At 37.0% G+C, this 18872-nt stretch overlaps 1 protein-coding gene across 2 annotated transcripts in view; it reads right to left on the reverse strand.

Annotated features, from left to right (window-relative positions):
* Positions 1 to 18872, reverse strand: part of VPS13B (vacuolar protein sorting 13 homolog B) — a 316205-nt gene that overhangs the window by 92656 nt on the left and 204677 nt on the right. For both annotated transcript variants that reach the window (XM_070940432.1, XM_070940433.1), the window contains exon 35: positions 17122 to 17529. In XM_070940432.1, the coding sequence (XP_070796533.1) occupies positions 17122 to 17529 (408 nt within the window). The remainder of the gene's footprint in view (positions 1 to 17121; positions 17530 to 18872) is intronic.

An 18872-nucleotide genomic window follows, 5' to 3' on the forward strand; every position in this document is an offset into this window, starting at 1 on the left:
AACAGAAATTTTGGGCTCAATTGTGGTTGTAAATCAAGGACTACCTGTATATTGAAGTTGCACAATTTAAAAAGTAAATACTTTAAAATACTTTTAGTATTGCTAAGAGCCAAAATTCTTCCTCAAGGCCATTACAGCTTTATTTTTCAGCTGTTCTGTTTCTCCTTTAGGATGAACTAAATTTTGCAGCTGAAATCACATTGCACCAAATGAAAGGATTGGAAGTTGGACAGGGGCTGAGATGCATAGAGAACAAGGCTTTACACACTACAAGAAAAGGTGCTGAAACATGAATGGAAACTATCAGCATATCCCAGAGGCTAACTGTAGGATCTCTATGCATCTGCATATTGTGTACAACTACACTGTACAAAATGAATTCCCATGGTTATTGTTATTGTTAGCTAGAAAAGGTGGAAAAAAAAGTTTAAGGACATTTCCTTTCTCCCTACCAATATATAAAGCTTTGACAAGCTCTCCAAGGATACTCTGAATTGTAGATTGCTTTTAAGCAATCTAATCATTTCCATCATTGTCTGCTAGCTCACAGAATCTATTTATTTATTCCCAAATCTGTTGCTATCCAAAGCTTACAATTTTCTTCATGGATACCATGCAAGTTAACATGTTGTTTTGCTGAGCACTTGCATTTTTTTTCAAGAGAAGAACAATTTGGTCAACTATTCTGCAATTAAAAAAAACAAAACAGTCCTTCGGGAGGCTAATAAAAATGGTTAGATGAGATTTACAAAATATTGCCAGCCCTTGCATTGTGAAGGTCCGCTTTGATCCTTTATAGAGCTTGGATATATCAATGTGTTGATGGAGAAAAGGCAATCAGACTCCGTTAAAATGGGGCTTCTGTATGTCATTATAAAGTATGGGATGCCATATGCTAGAAAGAAATAAGTAGGTAGTCTTTATACAGCTGGAAGTGATCTAGGAATGCTTGACAAATGTGCAGGCATGTGATTGATACTAACCAGAAGCTGATTTGCATAGCAATTACTTGAAGCCAGAACTATTAACTTTTATAAACCACTATATAACTTATTTTGCTCTCAAAATATAATAGTGAAAGATGTAGCACAATGACAATTGACAAGGGCAAATAAGTAAAGACAACTATAAAAAAAAAATCCCTCATTCCTGAGCAGCAAAATTCTAATGGTCCATATATTTTATGTTTCCCCTCAGGCTTTCTGAAGTGCTCCTGCAAGAAGAAAATCATTTTAAGCAGTCTTCTCCTTCCCATTTAGCTCCATTCTCTTAAATAATTATTTATAGCTGTATCCTGCTTCTTGGTTTATCTCCAACAGCTTCTTCTCTTGGACCAAAAAGATATGTCAGTTTCATTCTTCTGCCAATAGCTCCTTCCTTCTTGGAAACCTAAGAGTTGTTCTGTACAATTTCCAGCCAAACAGATTCAGTGTACTTATATATGTGTGGTTTGTGAATGAATGAACACGTGCATTTGTATTACTTTTATGTAATTTGAAACAAATTTCATGAAGAAGCAAGGAAGTAAGATTATAGAATTTTTTTTAAAAAAAATCTTCCCACAATATTACCTACATACTTTGACTGGCAGTACTATTCAAAGAAAATTCTTGCTTTTCTCCTGTTATCTGACCCAGTTTGTAACCACATTTCTGTTTGCTAGGATGTTACTATATGGAAAACTTGCAGTCTGTCATGAATTTAAAACATTATTGGTTCAAACAAGTTATGTAAGAACTGCTACCCAATAATAATCTCTCAAATGTATGCATTGTGTCTGAATATGTAACCAAATCAATTAGGCTTCTTGCATTTAAATGGTCAGGATTATTATTATTTTTTAATTAAAATCCCAAACTCAAGAAATGATTCCACTAACATGGTTAAAAAAACATTTTCAGATATTGAAAAGCATTACATAGTATCTTCAAAAATTTGAAGAGTACCAATGCTTTTGTCATCTTCTGGTTAGTTTAAAAACCCATTAGTAAGATAGTTACAAATGGAGAACTCCGGGTGAAAAATATTTTAAATAGTGGATGTTTCGTCTATTGACAATCACTGACAATTAGTTAGTAAGTTATAATGAAATCTGCAGAATGGTATGTAAATCTGGTCGTACAGTTCTTCCAAAAGCATTTTAGTTTCGTTAACTGAAGAAAGACAGATATTTTGGGTGCAACATTTGGGCAAATCTATTATAATTTCTATGTTTGTTATTCTACCCTTTTGCCTCCATCCTCCAAGCACCCTGTTGAAAACTTAGTTGTCAGAAATCTTACTGGTTTAAGTTAAGGAGCTTGAAGCTTAGGTGAGAATGACTGGTTTTAAACCTACACAACAAATGTTTTTAATATAGATCTAGCATGATCTTATGGGTGTGTTTATATATGCAAGAGGAAAGAGACAGAGAAAACTACCATGTGTGTATGAAAGAATTGTTTCCTCTGTTTTTCTGAACAGTGTCTCTCCTGTAAACTCCTTGAAATCCTGTGTTTCTATTGAGATTTAATTGAGGTAAAGATCTCATGAGGGAATGTTTTACAATAGGTTTTTTTTTTTTTTTTGGCAATGGTTTTTTGTCATAACTGAAAGTGTTGTTGCTTAGAGAAATTTTGAGAAATTGTTCATCTAATTTCTTTTTCTGGTAATTTGACAGGGAATTTTAAAAGGCCATTTGGGCTCAGGTCTAATCAGCGTGAGATTAAAAAGGAACACAGTACATCTTATGGTGACCTTCCTCCTGGATTTTTATTGGATTGTTATTACCCATCTGGTATTTATGATTATCAGCCAGTTTTCTCATCTCCTGCTTCTACTGGCAATTCTGAAGGTTGAGGGGGAATGAAAGAAGAATCAGTGTCAAAACAGCAAGGTTAATGAAAGAATCCTGCTGCTAATTTCCTTTGATTGCAAACTGCACAATTGAAAGTAATCAGCATTGTCACAGAAGAAGGTCACAAAGATCTATTTAATAAGATATTAAAAGATGAAAGAACAGATCTTGAAGGATGGCATTTTTGTTAATAAAAGACTGTGCAATGAAATGACCAGACTGTAACACCACCAGCAGCAAAACAATCAGGTTATATGAAAAAATTAGTAGTGATCAAACACAATAGATTAGACTACTAGATTTCTCATTTGTGTGAAACCGAGTTTGAGGAGAATGAACCGATCACTAGAGTACCATACTTCAACACTGTCAATTAACCAATCTTCACTGAGACTTTTTTAGCATTATACTGTATATGGCCTCATATGGGCACTGTAAAAATACAAGATGTGTTATCAGTGATAAACAGATATTAATGACCTTGAACATATCAAATCCTTGAATAAATGTATGTTCCTCCTGCATTACAGCAGCTTTGGCAGCCTGAACATATATTTTGTTTGAGTTACATCAAACACTAAATATTCAGGGACTTATATTACTTTAATCCACTGCAGGCAGTGCTTCATTTAATTTTATTGGCTGTGCTGGAGGTAGTGGATCTATTTGGGGGGCGGTGGGGGGGGGGAAAGCTCTTTTACGTATCTTTTCAAAAGGGCTTAATTATATTTTATAGCCTAGGCCAGGAGCCCTGCTTGTTTTCTGTCTAACAAGGTTCAAATGGAGTTCAGACAAGCGATGAATCAGAAGCAAAGTCAGAGATGGTTATCTTTATGAAATGAGCTCATCTCCATTTAGGAAAGGAGCAGGTACATCACGGTCAATGCTGAATGTTAAATAATCTGGAAATCAGATGGTGGTCAGTGATCTGATAGTTTTTGATTTATAGTTTTGTATCTTCATTCAAAGCAAATATATCTAACCTTATTTTAAATATATATTGTCTTTTCAATTAATTGCAGCTTTATGCTTAGAATACTTAGAAGAATATTTAACCCTGTACCTATACTGGTAAAAATAGTTTATCAGTACCCCAAAACAAAGTAAAGAAGCAATTCAGAACTTTTAGTTATTGTGTGAACCCAACATTTTAAACATTCTACCATGTTTAATGTGCAATAATCACAGGGTATATTCCATTATTACTGTATAAATTACATTGGGTAGGTCATTCCATCTGAATATAATCTTTGCTCACACTTCCCTAAATTAACTGGCAAATGGAATTTTGAATATAATGGAGTTTTATATTTGGGGTCTTTCTCAAAACCAACATGCTATTATTAATTGTATTAGCGGGGAGGTGATGGAAGAAGCTAGTTTAACAGTAGCAACTATGAATTCTATTATAAAGTAACATTAGAGCATCTGACCAGGATTAATAGTGATACTCGGTCCTGGGATTAGGTAGTATTTTATTTCATGGATTTTAGGCCATTTGTTCCTCCCTCCTACATTTAGGTCTGCAGAACTATAAAAGCAGCTCTACCTTAGGGACTATAGAAAGGAATTAGGATTGTTCTGCTTTTCATTATCACAAGATTCAGTAACTCATTTCATTGTCAGGATAATCCTCTTTTACTCTTTCTTTTGCGCTTGCAGAGTATGCCAAAATGACAAATAAAATCCCAGATGTTACAGAGCTGATGAGGTCGCCACCTTTCCTTGAGTGTTGTGTTTAAACTACTTGGGACACAGCATCAAAAGTGACAGGACCCTGATGCCCACACCCAATATTCATTATGATTCGTTAATGATTTGTATAGATGTCTACCAGCTGAACTTCCATTTCAACCCTCAGTGGCCATGAAAACGTTTTGCTTCTTCTCTAGCTTTTACTGACAAGGAATTAATTTCCCATTGTTTAAGCACTGGGAAGAGTTTATGATTATGATTTTTTCTAAAAGTCTTTTGGTACTTCTAAGAAGATTGTTACTCTATCTTATTATTTTAAGTAGTTAGAATTAAATTTATGTTATATTTTTCCTAAAATAAGTATTTTTAAGCATCAAAAGACATGACAACATTTTGGCAGACTCTTCCAATTAGTTGCATGAATTTTGGGGGAAAATATAAATTGTATTGGTTTCTGTAAAATCCTTTGTATTTGAGAGAATACAATGCATTGTATTTTGAAGCTTTTACAACTTCCAATTTTTATTTGTAGATGGTTTCTTTTAGCCAATTAATTTCAATGTAAGAAAAAGAAATAATTTCGAAATACACGAGAGAGAACAATGGAATATACTGATTACAGCTCTATAGTTCAGTGTGTTTCATTCCTCAGTTCAAGACTTGAAAAAATGATTTCTATTCTTCCCTCTGTAATTTATCTTTCGCCTTCTATTCCGTTCTGTTTTAACTGTGAGATACCACAATCAGAGTTACTGGACAAATTGCAAAAGTAACCAATATAAAATATGATTACTAAGTTACTTTATGTAAAAAACAAAACCCAACTTTATTGAAAATAACTATAAATGTCTTAATTCATTTTCTTCTACTATTCTAACTACTGTCCTAGATTACTTCAGTGAATCGCAAACTGTGCTTGTAATAAACTCTGTGACCACTTAAAAATTAGAGAAGACTGATTACTCTGGGGAGGCAATGATGATGCTAGTAGTAGATTTTATTTGTTCTTTTGAGAAACAGCAGCAACAACAAATCCAGCCTATTGATTTTACTAAGTTGTAAAATACAACAGATATGATCTTGTCCTTCTGCTAGCCAGCATGAATCTGGGAATTCTTTAGAATATATTGGCTCCAAGAATTATTTCAGATGCACTATACAACTAAAAACTGACTCTAGCAAAATTTCACAATTTAGGCAATGCTGAATTGATCAATGCTGAACTGATTAACTGACAGGGACATTATAGTAGAGAAATACTTGGTTATTCTTGGAATACTTGGGGTTGTGGAACTTAAATATGGTTCCTTGCTTTTTCATTTAAAAGGTAAAGTCAGCAATTATAGTAGAACTGATTATACAAAAGTTTTAGTCAGAGGATCAGACATTATTCAGATCTACCAAGACCTGCCCCCAGTGGTGGGATTTAACCCATTTAGCAACCGGTTCACCAAAAATGTGAGTGTTTGTGCATGCATGTACGCACGGCTTCCGCACATGTGTGGCTTCTGCCACGCAGTGAGGCTCGACTAAGCAACCTTTCAGGGCCTGATCCCCTCCATCTCTGCTCTCCAGGGTGGCTGCAAGATCTCCCCTGCACCGCTTTCCGGATGGAACTTCTTACAGGTAAGAACAACCATCTGTTGCATTCCCAAACTGCTTCGGCCCTCCTGCACCACCCCCCACGGTCCTTTGGCCTAGTGCAGCAGGTCACAGGCCGAATAAATTGCTTCAGCCTGGGGGGGGGCGTAGTTTGAGGCCAGAGGAGGTCGGCGGCATGCAGGTGGAGACCCGGGGCAAGGCCGGAGCCAGGGAATAGTGCTGTGGTGGTCCCCCAGCAGCCTGCAGAGCTGGCAGCAGAGTTGGACAGTGAGGAGGCTGGGGAGGACAATGGGCCAGTCCTGGAGTCAAGGGAAGGCCCAGATGAGGGCTCTGTATTGGAGGCAGAGATGGGGCCAGGGCCATCTGAGAGTGATGCGCAGACTCCGGAGCCTCCAGAGGTGGATAGCAGAGAGGCAGAAGAACAGGAGGAGCCTGTTCCTAGTGCACGCATGTGAAGAGCTGCCAGAAGGCAAGAGCAGCTAAAGCAAAAAGGACTCGGGAGTAAGGCCAGGAAATGAGTGGCCCCTCCCATAAGGCTTAAAAGAGCAGCAACGACTCTTGGGATTTTTGTAGGAAAACAACGTTGCTACATTTGTTTCTTGTCAGCGTCTCTTGCTTCTGAACTTGGCAAAATGGGGTTTTGCCAAAAAAAGCCTTTGACAGGGTGCAAAAGAAGACAAAGATTTATGATAAGGCTGAAGGACTATTTAACTTGGACTAAGCTGAGAATGAAGTAATTCTCAGCTGTTCTAATAAAATATGTTTGTTTAGGACTGATTGTGTCTGGCAATAACTACTTGGGCCTAGGTCACAACAGGTGCGTTCCCTGACCCAGCCAAGGGAAAGGACGAAGGCTCCGGGGCAAGGCCAGAGCCGGGGAATGGCACATTCCCCGACCCGGCTGAGGTGAAGGGCGAGTGGGCGGAGGCACGTGCCTGGGCTCCGACCCGAGGCAAAAGGTGAGCAGGTGGCATGCTTACCTTTGGTGAGCAGAGTGGGTGAGGCACGGAGGCGAAGCACAGAGATTAGCTGGCCACATGGAGAGGGGAGGATAATATATAGGGTGGGGTGGGCGGGGTGGGGCTAACCGGTGGTTGATTTTGCCAGTTCTTTGAACTGTGCAAAATCTAATAACTGGTTCGCCCGAACTGATCCGAATTGGCTGAATCTCACCCCTGCCTGCCCCTCTTGCTCTGGATTCTGCTGGACTGAGTGGCAAGACCTGAACAGATGGAAGGAAGTCAGAACTGTCTTGAAGAAATACTACTTTGTCAAGCTTCCTGACCATATAGGGTTCCTCTCTATTCATGCTAACATCCTTCACATCTTCCTGCTCAATAAAAGGATGTTTTGCCTGTGGTTGAAAACACTGCATCATGCAACCCTACATTTGGGAACAGACTGTAATTAACAGGGAAATCACCCCATCACCTATCCAAAGGATCACATACTACATGCTACATTATCACTGTGGAATGTATAACTGAAAAGGCTGTTAAACAGCATTCAATCACTGACATTTCTGCCAGTTTTGATAATTTTATATCTGGAAAAAAACACACAAATGAGTACATCCGGATTTAGAATAAGCATAAACATTAAATAGAGCCATTTTGGAATAGTGGTTTTTTTCCAGATGTTCCAAGAAGCTTGAGCTATGATTAGTTTGTTGCTTTATAAATTATGATGGAGTCATTTTTAATTTTTTCCTCCAATGTACCAGAAAATTTGTAAAGTCCAGTTGCATCTCTCTGCTATTGGCCATCTTAAGAAAAGGAGAAGGGAGTAAAAGGATGAAGGAGAATCTTAGTCACTAAAACACATATTCAGAACCAGATGGTACTACAGCTGGGTAGGGCAGGGTATTACTCCTAAATTAAGAGGCATTTCTAAATAGGTAATCCCATATATGTGAAAAAAGAAGTTAGATTATATCTTCTTATGTGCCAAGCAGATACCATTACAGCTGGGTTTTTTTTAAAAAAAATAAGGAAATTGGTATTGTTTGACTATGATTTGTGTGTACAGTATTATTTATTTTGTAAACTTTGCATGCATTACATTAAAATCTTAAATGTTTACATCTTAAATTGTAAATTATAAAATGTGAGGACTATATTCCTTATTTATTGACTGAATTTCAATGTATGTGCTTGTATATATTTATATTAAGCTTTTAAATACTAAAAGTATTTGCGTACTAAAAGTAAAGATCATGTTGCATGTATTGTTTGTTAAGCCCTGCTGAAAGATTGCTAAATATAGAAATGTGCATTAGGTTTGGGCACTAGAAGAAAGAAAACCCTCAAGTTAAGAGGTGAAAAGTACATTTTTATACTGCAGAAATAATTCATTGGCTACGTTAAAGTAAACCGCACAGTAAATTGTATATTAGGCCTCTCAGGTTGTTTGTGTACTGAGACTGGATGAAACATTTAAATGATTGCTCTCAATATTTGCTACAGGAATTTTGAAATATTATCTCCTAGTTTGGCTTTCGGTAAGCATGGATCACCATCCCACTTATTTTTGTGACTTGAGTGAAAAAACAGGAGCTTGTATGAGTTTCTATTGTTCCTACAGCAGAGTACTCAAAATGTTTTCAGTTTTGTCTTTACAGATCATGGAAGATTTGAAGTATTTGGAGTTTTGTTCTGTTTGTTCATTTTGTGCTTAATGCAAAACAAAATCCTTTTTTTTTTCTTTTGTACATACCCATACTAGTAAGTTATGTAGAATGTCTCTTCCCATTCCTTTTAATCAAATCTGATTCTGCTGGATTAAAGTCATATTCATATAGAAGAGAGAATAGAATACACTGTATAAGAAAAAAAAGTCTCTATATTGTAAGTTGGAATCTCATAATATTCACGTTATATTAAAGGGGAGATGGATGGAAAAGCAAGTAGCTGTTTTCTTTTTGGGTTGGAGTCCTTAGGTGTAAGTGAGGATTAGGAATAAGGATAAGGAGTGATGGAGAGTGCTGCACTGGATTGAAAGGAGAGGAAGAAGGAAGAGAAAGGATAAATGGGGGTGGAAATCAAACCAAGGAAAGAGTTTGAGAGAGTTGGAGAACTGTAATGGCTGTGAATCCTGGGAGCAAACTTAGAATGATGTATCAGGAGATAACCAGTGATTGGAAACCAACAGAGGCTGCAAATTACATGAAAGAACCTTGGACTCCCAGGATCTGAAGCCAGGGAAGAAAGCATCAGTGACTGGACAAGTCTATGAGGATAGAGGAATTGCAGGAAAAAAGAGCAAGCAAGAAGTCCTTTGTCATAATAGTCAATAGGCAAGCAACCATCGTTAGAGGTGGAAAATATAAAATACAAGAAGTTTGTTTTAATATAGTAAATTAGGTGAAGTGCAGTTATCTACCAGACGGAATCGTAGATAGTGTGGATTGGTTCTGATGCTGGAGCCTGGATTGCGAAGAATGAATAATTAATGTAGATCATCCTTTGGGTGAGAGAAAAGGTGACAGAGGACTGTGGGGAGACAACTATTGGTATGGGCCATCCTCTGGTGGAGTGTCTATCAGTAGTAAGAATTCTGAGGAGCCTATTCCTGAGCAGAACCTTGATCTACCCAATCCTAATCAGATTAAACTATATCTTGGGGAAAGAAGTGAAGCATGGGTTAAAGGGAATGCAAGATGATTGGTGGGATATGGGTAATTACAGTGAAAGTGGTGAAATGAAAGAATAGCTATGGAGTAAAGGCAAAAAGTGTGGTGGAAAGGAAGCCGGGACAAGAGAGGTGGGTAGGTGAGTTAATTGTCCCTTAAATCATCTGGTGGGAGAGTGGAAAGGAGCAATAATGAGGAGGGAGCATCAACAGGGAAGTATAATGGAAAATGCAAAGCTAGATGTGGTCTGCCCTCTCAGAAGAGGGACTTGAAAGCTCAAGCCAATCCCCACTTTAATATTTCCACAATGTTCATCTCAGGAATCATGTGTTGGGGCCCTGAATACTAACTCATCCTATGGAATATAATTTTGCACATAATAAATATTTCTTTATCCATGATTTGATCATGGATTATAGGGTAGACCTATATCAATGATACCTAGTTGAATGAGCAGAGGGAAGTTCCTCTCTCAAAACCCAGTTGGCTTTCAAGTGTTGCATCAGCAAAACTCAAAGTAGGGGAGCAGGTTTGGTGATTGTCATCTAGGAGATTCTGCAAGTGATCAAAACATTGTTTTAGAGCATGTAAAGTTCACATTAGAGGTTGGTCTTGAAGGACAAGTGGTTGTTTTACTATTCTCTGGCCTCCGTGTTACATACTTTTATCACTGCTTGGGCAGCTTGAATTTACCACAATTTATTTCTTGAAGAAGAAGAAACTGCTTGGTCATCATGTAGGGAATCAGGGAGAAGCTTGAGTCTTTTCCAAATACTATTTCATTTCCTGGGACTTAAGCAATGTTTCAGCCGTCTTTGCTTATATAACACTTTTTGCCTATTTTCCTCAACACCATCTTTGTGATTTTCTATACCATGAGATTATCCTGAGTGATCATGGGTTTGACCAGCATAATATATATGTTAGATCTGGGTTTTTCCCTCTAGAAATAGATGAGAAGGACCGAGGAGATATCATACTAAAATCATTTCTAATTTCTATGCTGTTAACTGGTGACACAAACATCTGAGGGAGAAGGATGTATTTGAGTGATCTCGTTGCCAATCTCTGATGGCCAGCTCAGATTTAAAAAAAAAACTGAGACGAAGGAAGCTGCTCATAGTGCCCCAGATAATGCTAGCCTCAAGAAGCACCTAAGGCTGACATAACAGGAGACAGCAGGAGTTGGCCAGTGGCTGCATCCAGGACCTCCACCCAGAACTGCGTCCATAGCAAAACAGAAATGGCTCCTCGTATGGTTTCCATCACTGACTGCGCTCAGTGCAAACTCCCTATAAGCTGCCCAGCTATTCTCTACTGGGAACAACCTCTCAGCTTGCCAGTACTCTGCATCCTAAACCTACTGTCTAAGAAATCTCTGCTTCTTGGAATTGTATGGCTGACAAACCAACACTGGTCTCCTGGATCTTGGACTGTGACCTTATAATGATCTCACATACTGCTTTGGAAATCATGCCAACAAGCTTACACCTTTCTCCCTATTGTACACACATTCTGCCTGCCACTGTCTGTATTATTTAAACTTTAGAACAAGACCTCTTAACAATGTGTGAGAGTGTTTGGCCTGGAAGAGGAGAAATAGAACCTAAATGTTTCCAAGAATGCCTGGGGAGTTTCCTAAGGCAGGCAGTTCTGTTGTGTGCTTTGTTCACCACTGGAATGAGAGGTTAGCAGCGGTGCTTGACAGGGTTGCTCCTAAACACCCAGTCCTGAACTGCTGAGCCAACAGAACTTCTTGGTTTACTGAGGAGCTCTAAGAGATGAAGCTACGGAAGAGATGCCTGAGGCAATTCTGGCGTGCAATGAAGAAGAACAAATGTAATTATACTGTGCTAGTAAGAGCAGTGAAGTGTGATTATCCTACTTTTATTGCATATGCAGATAGCCACACAGCAGCATTATTTAGAGTTACATATTCCCTTATGGGGAAATCGGGGCTGGAAAAAGGGCTGCTGGATCATTGCAAAGAATTCACTCAGCATCTGAAGGATAGAGTTTCTCACATTTTTCTCAAAGTTGAATGCTACTTGGCTAAATTCTTGTTGAGATGATCTGGGATTAATTTGAGCCCGAGGATCCTGAGGAAGTGTCCAATGTTATCTGTGCTGTCAGCTGAGTATAGTGCAGAAACGGTTGCTGTTGCTTTTGCTGATAAACTCTGGCAAGATCAAAATAAGAGGAGAAGAAATCTCCTGCTCCCATTGGATCTCTTAGCTGCATTCAGTACTATCGACCATGGAATCATTTTTGGATTGGTTGCAAAAGCTGGTGGTTTGAACAATGTTTTTCAACGATTCTCCTCTTTCCTGAGTGATTCATCCAATTTGGTTAGGAGAGAGGTCATGTCCTCTGTTGTGGAGCATCACACGGCTGGTCCTTTTCTCTGTTTAGGATCTACTTGAAGCCTTTGGGAAAGGTAATCCATCACATAGGGTGAGGTATCATCAATCTGTGGATGATACTCAACTGCATGTCTTTGCCACAGGCTGAGAAGGAATTGTAATGTAGGTCCTGACCTAACACCTGGAGGCTATTAGGGCTGGATGCAGAAGAAGACGCTTAAGCCAAATCCTAGCAAGATGGAGTAGCCAAATCCTAGCAAGATGGAGTAGCTGACTAATTCCAGAGATATTTCATCCTCAGTTCTGGATAAAGCTGGCCCACAATTTGAGTGTCCTCCTGAACTCACAGTTCCTGCTTGACTAGAAAGTTGAAACTGTGGCCAGGACAGCCTTTGCACAATTATGTCTTGTGTGTTAATTGAGGCCATTTCTAAAACAGCAGTCTTTTGTTTATAGTACTTGGGCTTTCTCACCTTGTATCTACATTATTGGAATCACTCTAATACAGAAATGCCCTTGAAACCCATTAGGAGACTTCAGCTGGTTTTAGCATGAAGCAGCCTAGAAATTTATGGGAATACCAAGGTAACATTATTTGTAATTTGGAGTCCTGAATATCCCTGAGAACAGTCAGTTACCCACCAATCCACAAAAACTAACAAATGCATCACTCTAATAATTTTGATTACTGTTAAAGCAATAATTCGAGGTAGAATTGGTGGTTTTTTTCAGCATTCAAAGTCAACTTTGGTTTCAATTCATGTGCCAAAGAGCAGATAATAAGGATATGTTCAGTCTTGCATTAAGATATACTATATTAGCTTGCCACACTGGATCACTATGGTGTGCGTTTTCACAAAGAGAACATATCTCTGTTTACCAATCCATATGAAGCCTTGTTTGCTTTCAGTGATATTCTGCATGTATTTCTATGCATAGAAGCCAACAAGATCCCATAAAGCATGTATCAAACAGATTGCTCAATAGAAAAGAGGCCGTACAAGTAACAAACTCCTGATGAATAATATCTGGAAAACATAATTTACTATCAGGTTATCAGTTAATGAAACCTGCTTTAAAATCATTAGGCACGGCCATAAGCTTTTGTTTTGCTTCCATGAGGGAGAAAACATGCTTTTCACACATTCCCAATCGAAGCTTTTAAAAAATGGTTCTCAGCACAAGAGGATTCCTCTTACATTACAAACCAACTTCCATCTCTTACACAAAGACTCATCTGGAAAAGAGGCCGTTTACACTGTTTATAAAATACTGTCACATAAAATTTGTAAGGAAAAAAAAAAGCCATTCACTAAAAATAGCTTGCGTAAGTAAGGGATTAGAGTAGTTTCTGCTGCTATAATTGCTCCTTTGTAGTTTTTTTTTTCCATGATGTTTCTGAACAGCGCTTTTTGACTATGTTTATTAAAGTCAGCACATCAAAAAGGATCAAAGCCACTGCTAGTGAGAACTAAAAAAAAGCCCCAAGTGTGTTGTATTGTCTCATGGGAGAATTATGCAGATTCAAGTAAACAAGTGCAAATTGTTGAGGTTTTAATGAAAATTTTCTACAATTATTGAATCTGAAGTCATTGGTTATTATAACATCTGTATAACAGATGGCCATTTTATATAAAAGGCAAGCAAAGCTATTTTGTCTGTTTTAACAGTACATCTGAGAGGACAATTTTTTTTTTGTCATTGTATGCCATTTGCTTCAGCAAATAATTCGTAAAATGCAGCTGGTGCAGCTGGTCACCATGGTTATGTGATTGTAAAAACCTGAAACACTGTGAAGTATTTACATATTAGTTTCATATGCCAAAATCAGCTTTATTCAGCTCAAAAACACTGCCATAAAATTGTTGAATATAAAAAGAGATTGGCTCTTACATAGATTTGAGCTTATATTTTCATTTGAAATGAAGTTACTGCAATTTATCTTCAACCAAACTATTCTTAGTTTGGGCTTAGAAATAAAATAGCCTCCTTTAGAATAAGCAATGATCTATTAAATGAAATGAAATGAAATGAAATGAAATGAAATGAAACTGTACTACTGATTTACCAGGATGTTTAAAAGAAGTTATTTTTTAAAAAATTAAAAATAAAATTTCCTGCCTAAATTTAATGCATATGAGTTATACTTTATTAACGTATTCCTTTTACTATTACTTTCGCTTCCCAAACTTTGGTCTATCTGCCTCTATGCACCTGCATGTTTCCAAATGACAAAACTAAGGAAGCAAAAGTGTGAGATTAATTTGCCTTTGCCTTTTGCATTCTTCTCAGGAACTCTTTTTTTTCTTTTTAGCAAATACTTTTCACATTCATACATTTCATTTAAATAAATTGTTGTATACTTGATCAAAAAGTATTCTCAAGAATACGGTTTTCATTTTTTTTTTAAAAAATGATGCATATCCTTTTCTTCTTAATGTCATGCAAAGGTAGAGGTTTTTACTCATTTCCTTTTACAGGGCCAACTCACAAATAAAAATATAGCTTAGAAAGATATATATAAGGAAAATTTTAAATCACATTTAATACAAAAATCATAAAAACTAACATATATTTGCATAATGAAATATTACTTAAATAATAATACACTAAACCAATCATAAGTGGAAATAATGCATTTTCAATATTTTTAAAAACAATGAGCAAAGATTGAGCAATTTAAATTTCTTGGAATGAGGAGTTTTAAAATTGGGGTTACTACAGAATAGGCCAAATCTCTGATATACAGCTATTTGTTTTGTTCTTTTTACTTGAACAAAAAACCCGCCTTAAATGTTGAAATGCAGAAGTGTAGCTGAACTTATAAGGTTGCAGTGGGCTTTTTAGATAACCTGATCCCAAATCATTTATGAATTTATTGGCTCTTATCTGCTATTCATTAAATTAAACACAACGTGGACATAAATCAAAGCATAACACTAAGCCATGGGTAACATTGTGAGACTGAATCTCAGGAATATGTTTCCCTGCTTCCTCCAGCTTTTCTCTCTTCTATTTGTGAGGGAAGCATAATGGTTAAGCGTGACAGACCTTGGGAGATGGGAGGATGTAGGGAGAAAGGATGCTGCCTAAGGAATGATCAGATACGAGAGTATATAGCCTACAGCTGCATAATGGGTAGAGAAAGAGACTCAGAAAGGATCTTCCCTAACTTCTCAGGCTGTAAAACAAATGAAGAGAGGATTGTACTAACAGACTTGCAAGTTTCTTACAATAATTTAGTTCTTACAATAATACAGTAGTATTAGCTCATCTGGCATATTTCCTTTCAGATCTGCCTGGGAAGGTGGAAGGAAATAATAAGGCTCTTACTTTAGGGTATGAATAAACGAGTTTCCAATCATTCATAAACTTGGAAAACGTGTTTATTCTAATGATAGTTCATTCAAACAAATTTGCATCTGCAACCACTTTTACATGGTTTGAACTGGTTAGTTTGTTTAAAATAACACAATATAATAGTTTCCAAATTTGGAAGCATCAAGGGAAACCATAGGGTTTTTTTTTTCCACCAATGAAAGTGGAAGCTTTCAATTTGAAGGCTCAATATCACATACTGAGATAGTTTTCTAAAGTGCTGTAGATCTTAGTGTCATGTGTCTATTGAAGGTTCCTTGCTCTAAAGCTCTGGACCCATCCACACATTTTTTCACTATTACACAGGCAAATTTTGTTTGGGGGGGGCGGCACCGTAGCTAATAGCTGTGATGCCAAACAATAATTTTTCAATACTAATTTTTGAACTCAAACCAACAGAAAAATATAACACTGTCATATAGTGCTTGCAAAAGTGCAACCCACCATGTCCAGAAGAAATAGGACCCAAAAGTGATTTATTAATTCAATTTGTATGCCGCCCCTCTCCGAAGACTCAGGGCGGCTATGAGATTACCAAATGAACAACAGAACATAATAGAAGCCACAGCCAAAACCAAGACAAAAATATTATTCCTCACATGCTTTGGGGAAATGAGTATGTTTTTTTATCAATATAATTTGTATCTAGTTTCTGAAACTCCAAAGATATTTGCAGATTAGCTCATGAAGACTTATCTAAAGGAAAAGTGAGTCAAGCATATTCTACTTGCTTGAGAAGTACGACAGCCTTGAGTAAAGTCACATGAGCTTTCAAAAACCAGTGAGTATTTTATTTGATAGATACATCTCAAAACACATCAAGAAAAATATATTTGTTCAAAATAAATAGGGTCCTGTCTCCTTCTCAGTTTCAGTAATATTTTTTCCAATCAGGAGTCTCTCTTGATATACAGTTTTCAATTTCCAGTATTCCTTGGTCAATATGTTTACTGCTAAAACTTGGGGGCATGTCCCAAGCTTGGTGCCCTCCAGATGTAGGGACTTCTATTGTCATACATCTGGAGGACACCAAGGTTTTAAAAAGTTCAGTTTGGTTACTTCCATATCTTGAGTAAAAACCTGAATGAAGTGGTCCCAAAGTAAAGCTATGTATTCATTCTTTAGGTTTATTAGTCATGTTATAACAATATGGTATATTTAAGGTTAATTATATATAAGTACAGACAGTCTTCAACTTACGAGCATTCATTTAATGACTATTCCAATTTACAATGGTAACCTATCCTTACATAACTGTTGCAGCATCCCTGTTGTCATGTGATCAACATTTGGATGCTTGGCAACTGATTCGTATTTATGACAGTTTATGGCTCGTATTTATGGAAGTATCCAAGGGTCATGTCATCCCATTTGCAACCTTTCCAGGGGGCTTCCAACAAAAAAAGTCAATAAGGAAAGCCATATTTTCCTAATGACTGTAATGATTCATTTAATGACCATGGCAAAAAAGATTGTAAAATCAGGCACAACTCACTTAATGATCACTTTACAAAGTGATGGAAATTCTAATCCCATTTGTGGTTGTAAATCGAGGCCTACCTGTACTGTTGTCAGGATTCCATTATCATGAACAAAAATAACTTCAATATTCTTACCTTTATTCTTACAGTTGACTTTGACATTCAAATTTCCACTGAGGTTGGATAAAGATACCAACAGGCGAGGTTTATAGGGATTTGGGCAAGTTTCCACAGAAACCATAATCTGAGTAGTATGGATAGAAAATTGCTGACAACAGGAAATGCTCATCCATAGATTTTCTTGTGGTGAAGCTTTTCCCCCTCCATAACTATGATCTTCAGAGTTGGAAATCTTATTTTTGCAACACTGGGATGTATATGTGTCATCCTTGTTTGGAACACTATCAGTTGCTGAAACATTTTCCTCCTGGGTCTCATAACCATTCTTTTGCCTTAGCTTTTTCAGAAATTGTTTTATTTGATCTAGCTTGGCAAAACTGATATTGGCTTTCAGAGGCTTTGATATATCCACATTTATGTTGGCTGTGGGAAAGAGAAAGAAAGAAAGAGAGAAACAAAGAAAATTTTAATACAGCTTTTTGTTTGTAAAAATAATCTAATCTCAAACAGCTATGGTGGTAAAATGAATGCTAATTTACAGATTTGTTAGGTAATTTATAACTGAGGTCTGTACTTTAGAGCACTGTAATTAGACATTTAAAAGTAAATACTTTTTGTACTAATGCATAATTATGAATTATTAAAAAGCACAACCCAACAACACACACAAAGAAGAGCTGGATGAAGACCCATATTCAGCTTCATGAAGACCCTATGAGCCATAACACATTGCAACACATGGAATTACAGAAAACAGATATAAATTCAAAGTATATTTCAATGCAAGCAATATTTGTATAATGTCATCAAAAAGTGCACTTCAACCCACCGATATCACTAACACTGAAGCCTTCAAAAAAAAAAAATCCATTATTATAGGCAAGTCACCATGCTGGCTGAGGAATTCTGGGAGTTGACATCCACAAGTCTTAAAGGTTGTCAGGTTGGAGACCTCTGCATTATTACATCAAAGGCATGTTTTTTTTCTTTGTATTTTATACTTTGATAAACTAATAAAAGTTTTAATTTGGAAATAAACATGGAACACAAACCAGCAAAATATACTAAGGAACCCCAAAAGCCAGTACCAAAGGAAGATAATACAGGTCTAATTTACAAACAAAAATGCAATAAAGTATTAATATCATCATGAACACCACTCTGTAGAACAAACAGGCAGAACATATCCATGAACAAGCTGTCAGAAGACACAACACAACTTTACTAAATCTCCTTGCATATGGATAATCTTCAGCAGAATTTCAACGGGAAAACAATGACAAACTTTAGAAAAAGCCAAACTGAAAAATGCAATTCTTAGAAACATTGTACTCTGACCAAATAGGGATTAATAAGCATATTGACTCAAATCCTGTTTATGAAGATGTCAAAATATGTAATGAAAAATTTAGCATTATAAATTCAATCCAAGAAGCACAAGGAACTCCAACAATGCATCAGACTGAGAAAAACCTCTTATTTGACCTACATTTCTAAAAGGTGAGGGGAGCAAAGCTACAAGTCATTTACCTCTAATCAAATTGTCAGAGAAGGACTGCAGAAGGAGTAAGACCCTCTGGTATTTGTGGACAAAGAAAGGGCCGAACATTTAATGGAAGTAAATTAACACATTTCTAAATGACTAACCATGAACAGATTATCATGTTTGTTTGTTTCTTTACTGTATTTATATCCTGTCATAATCCAGGGCCTGGTGCTGCCAGGGCTCTGGAAGAGTCTCCCAGAATCAGCCTAGATCTCTCCTC

This window comes from Pituophis catenifer, unplaced genomic scaffold (assembly GCF_029215685.1).
Source record: "Pituophis catenifer annectens isolate HBS135680 unplaced genomic scaffold, rPitCat1.0.hap2 SCAF_3, whole genome shotgun sequence".
Lineage (NCBI taxonomy): Eukaryota > Metazoa > Chordata > Lepidosauria > Squamata > Colubridae > Pituophis > Pituophis catenifer.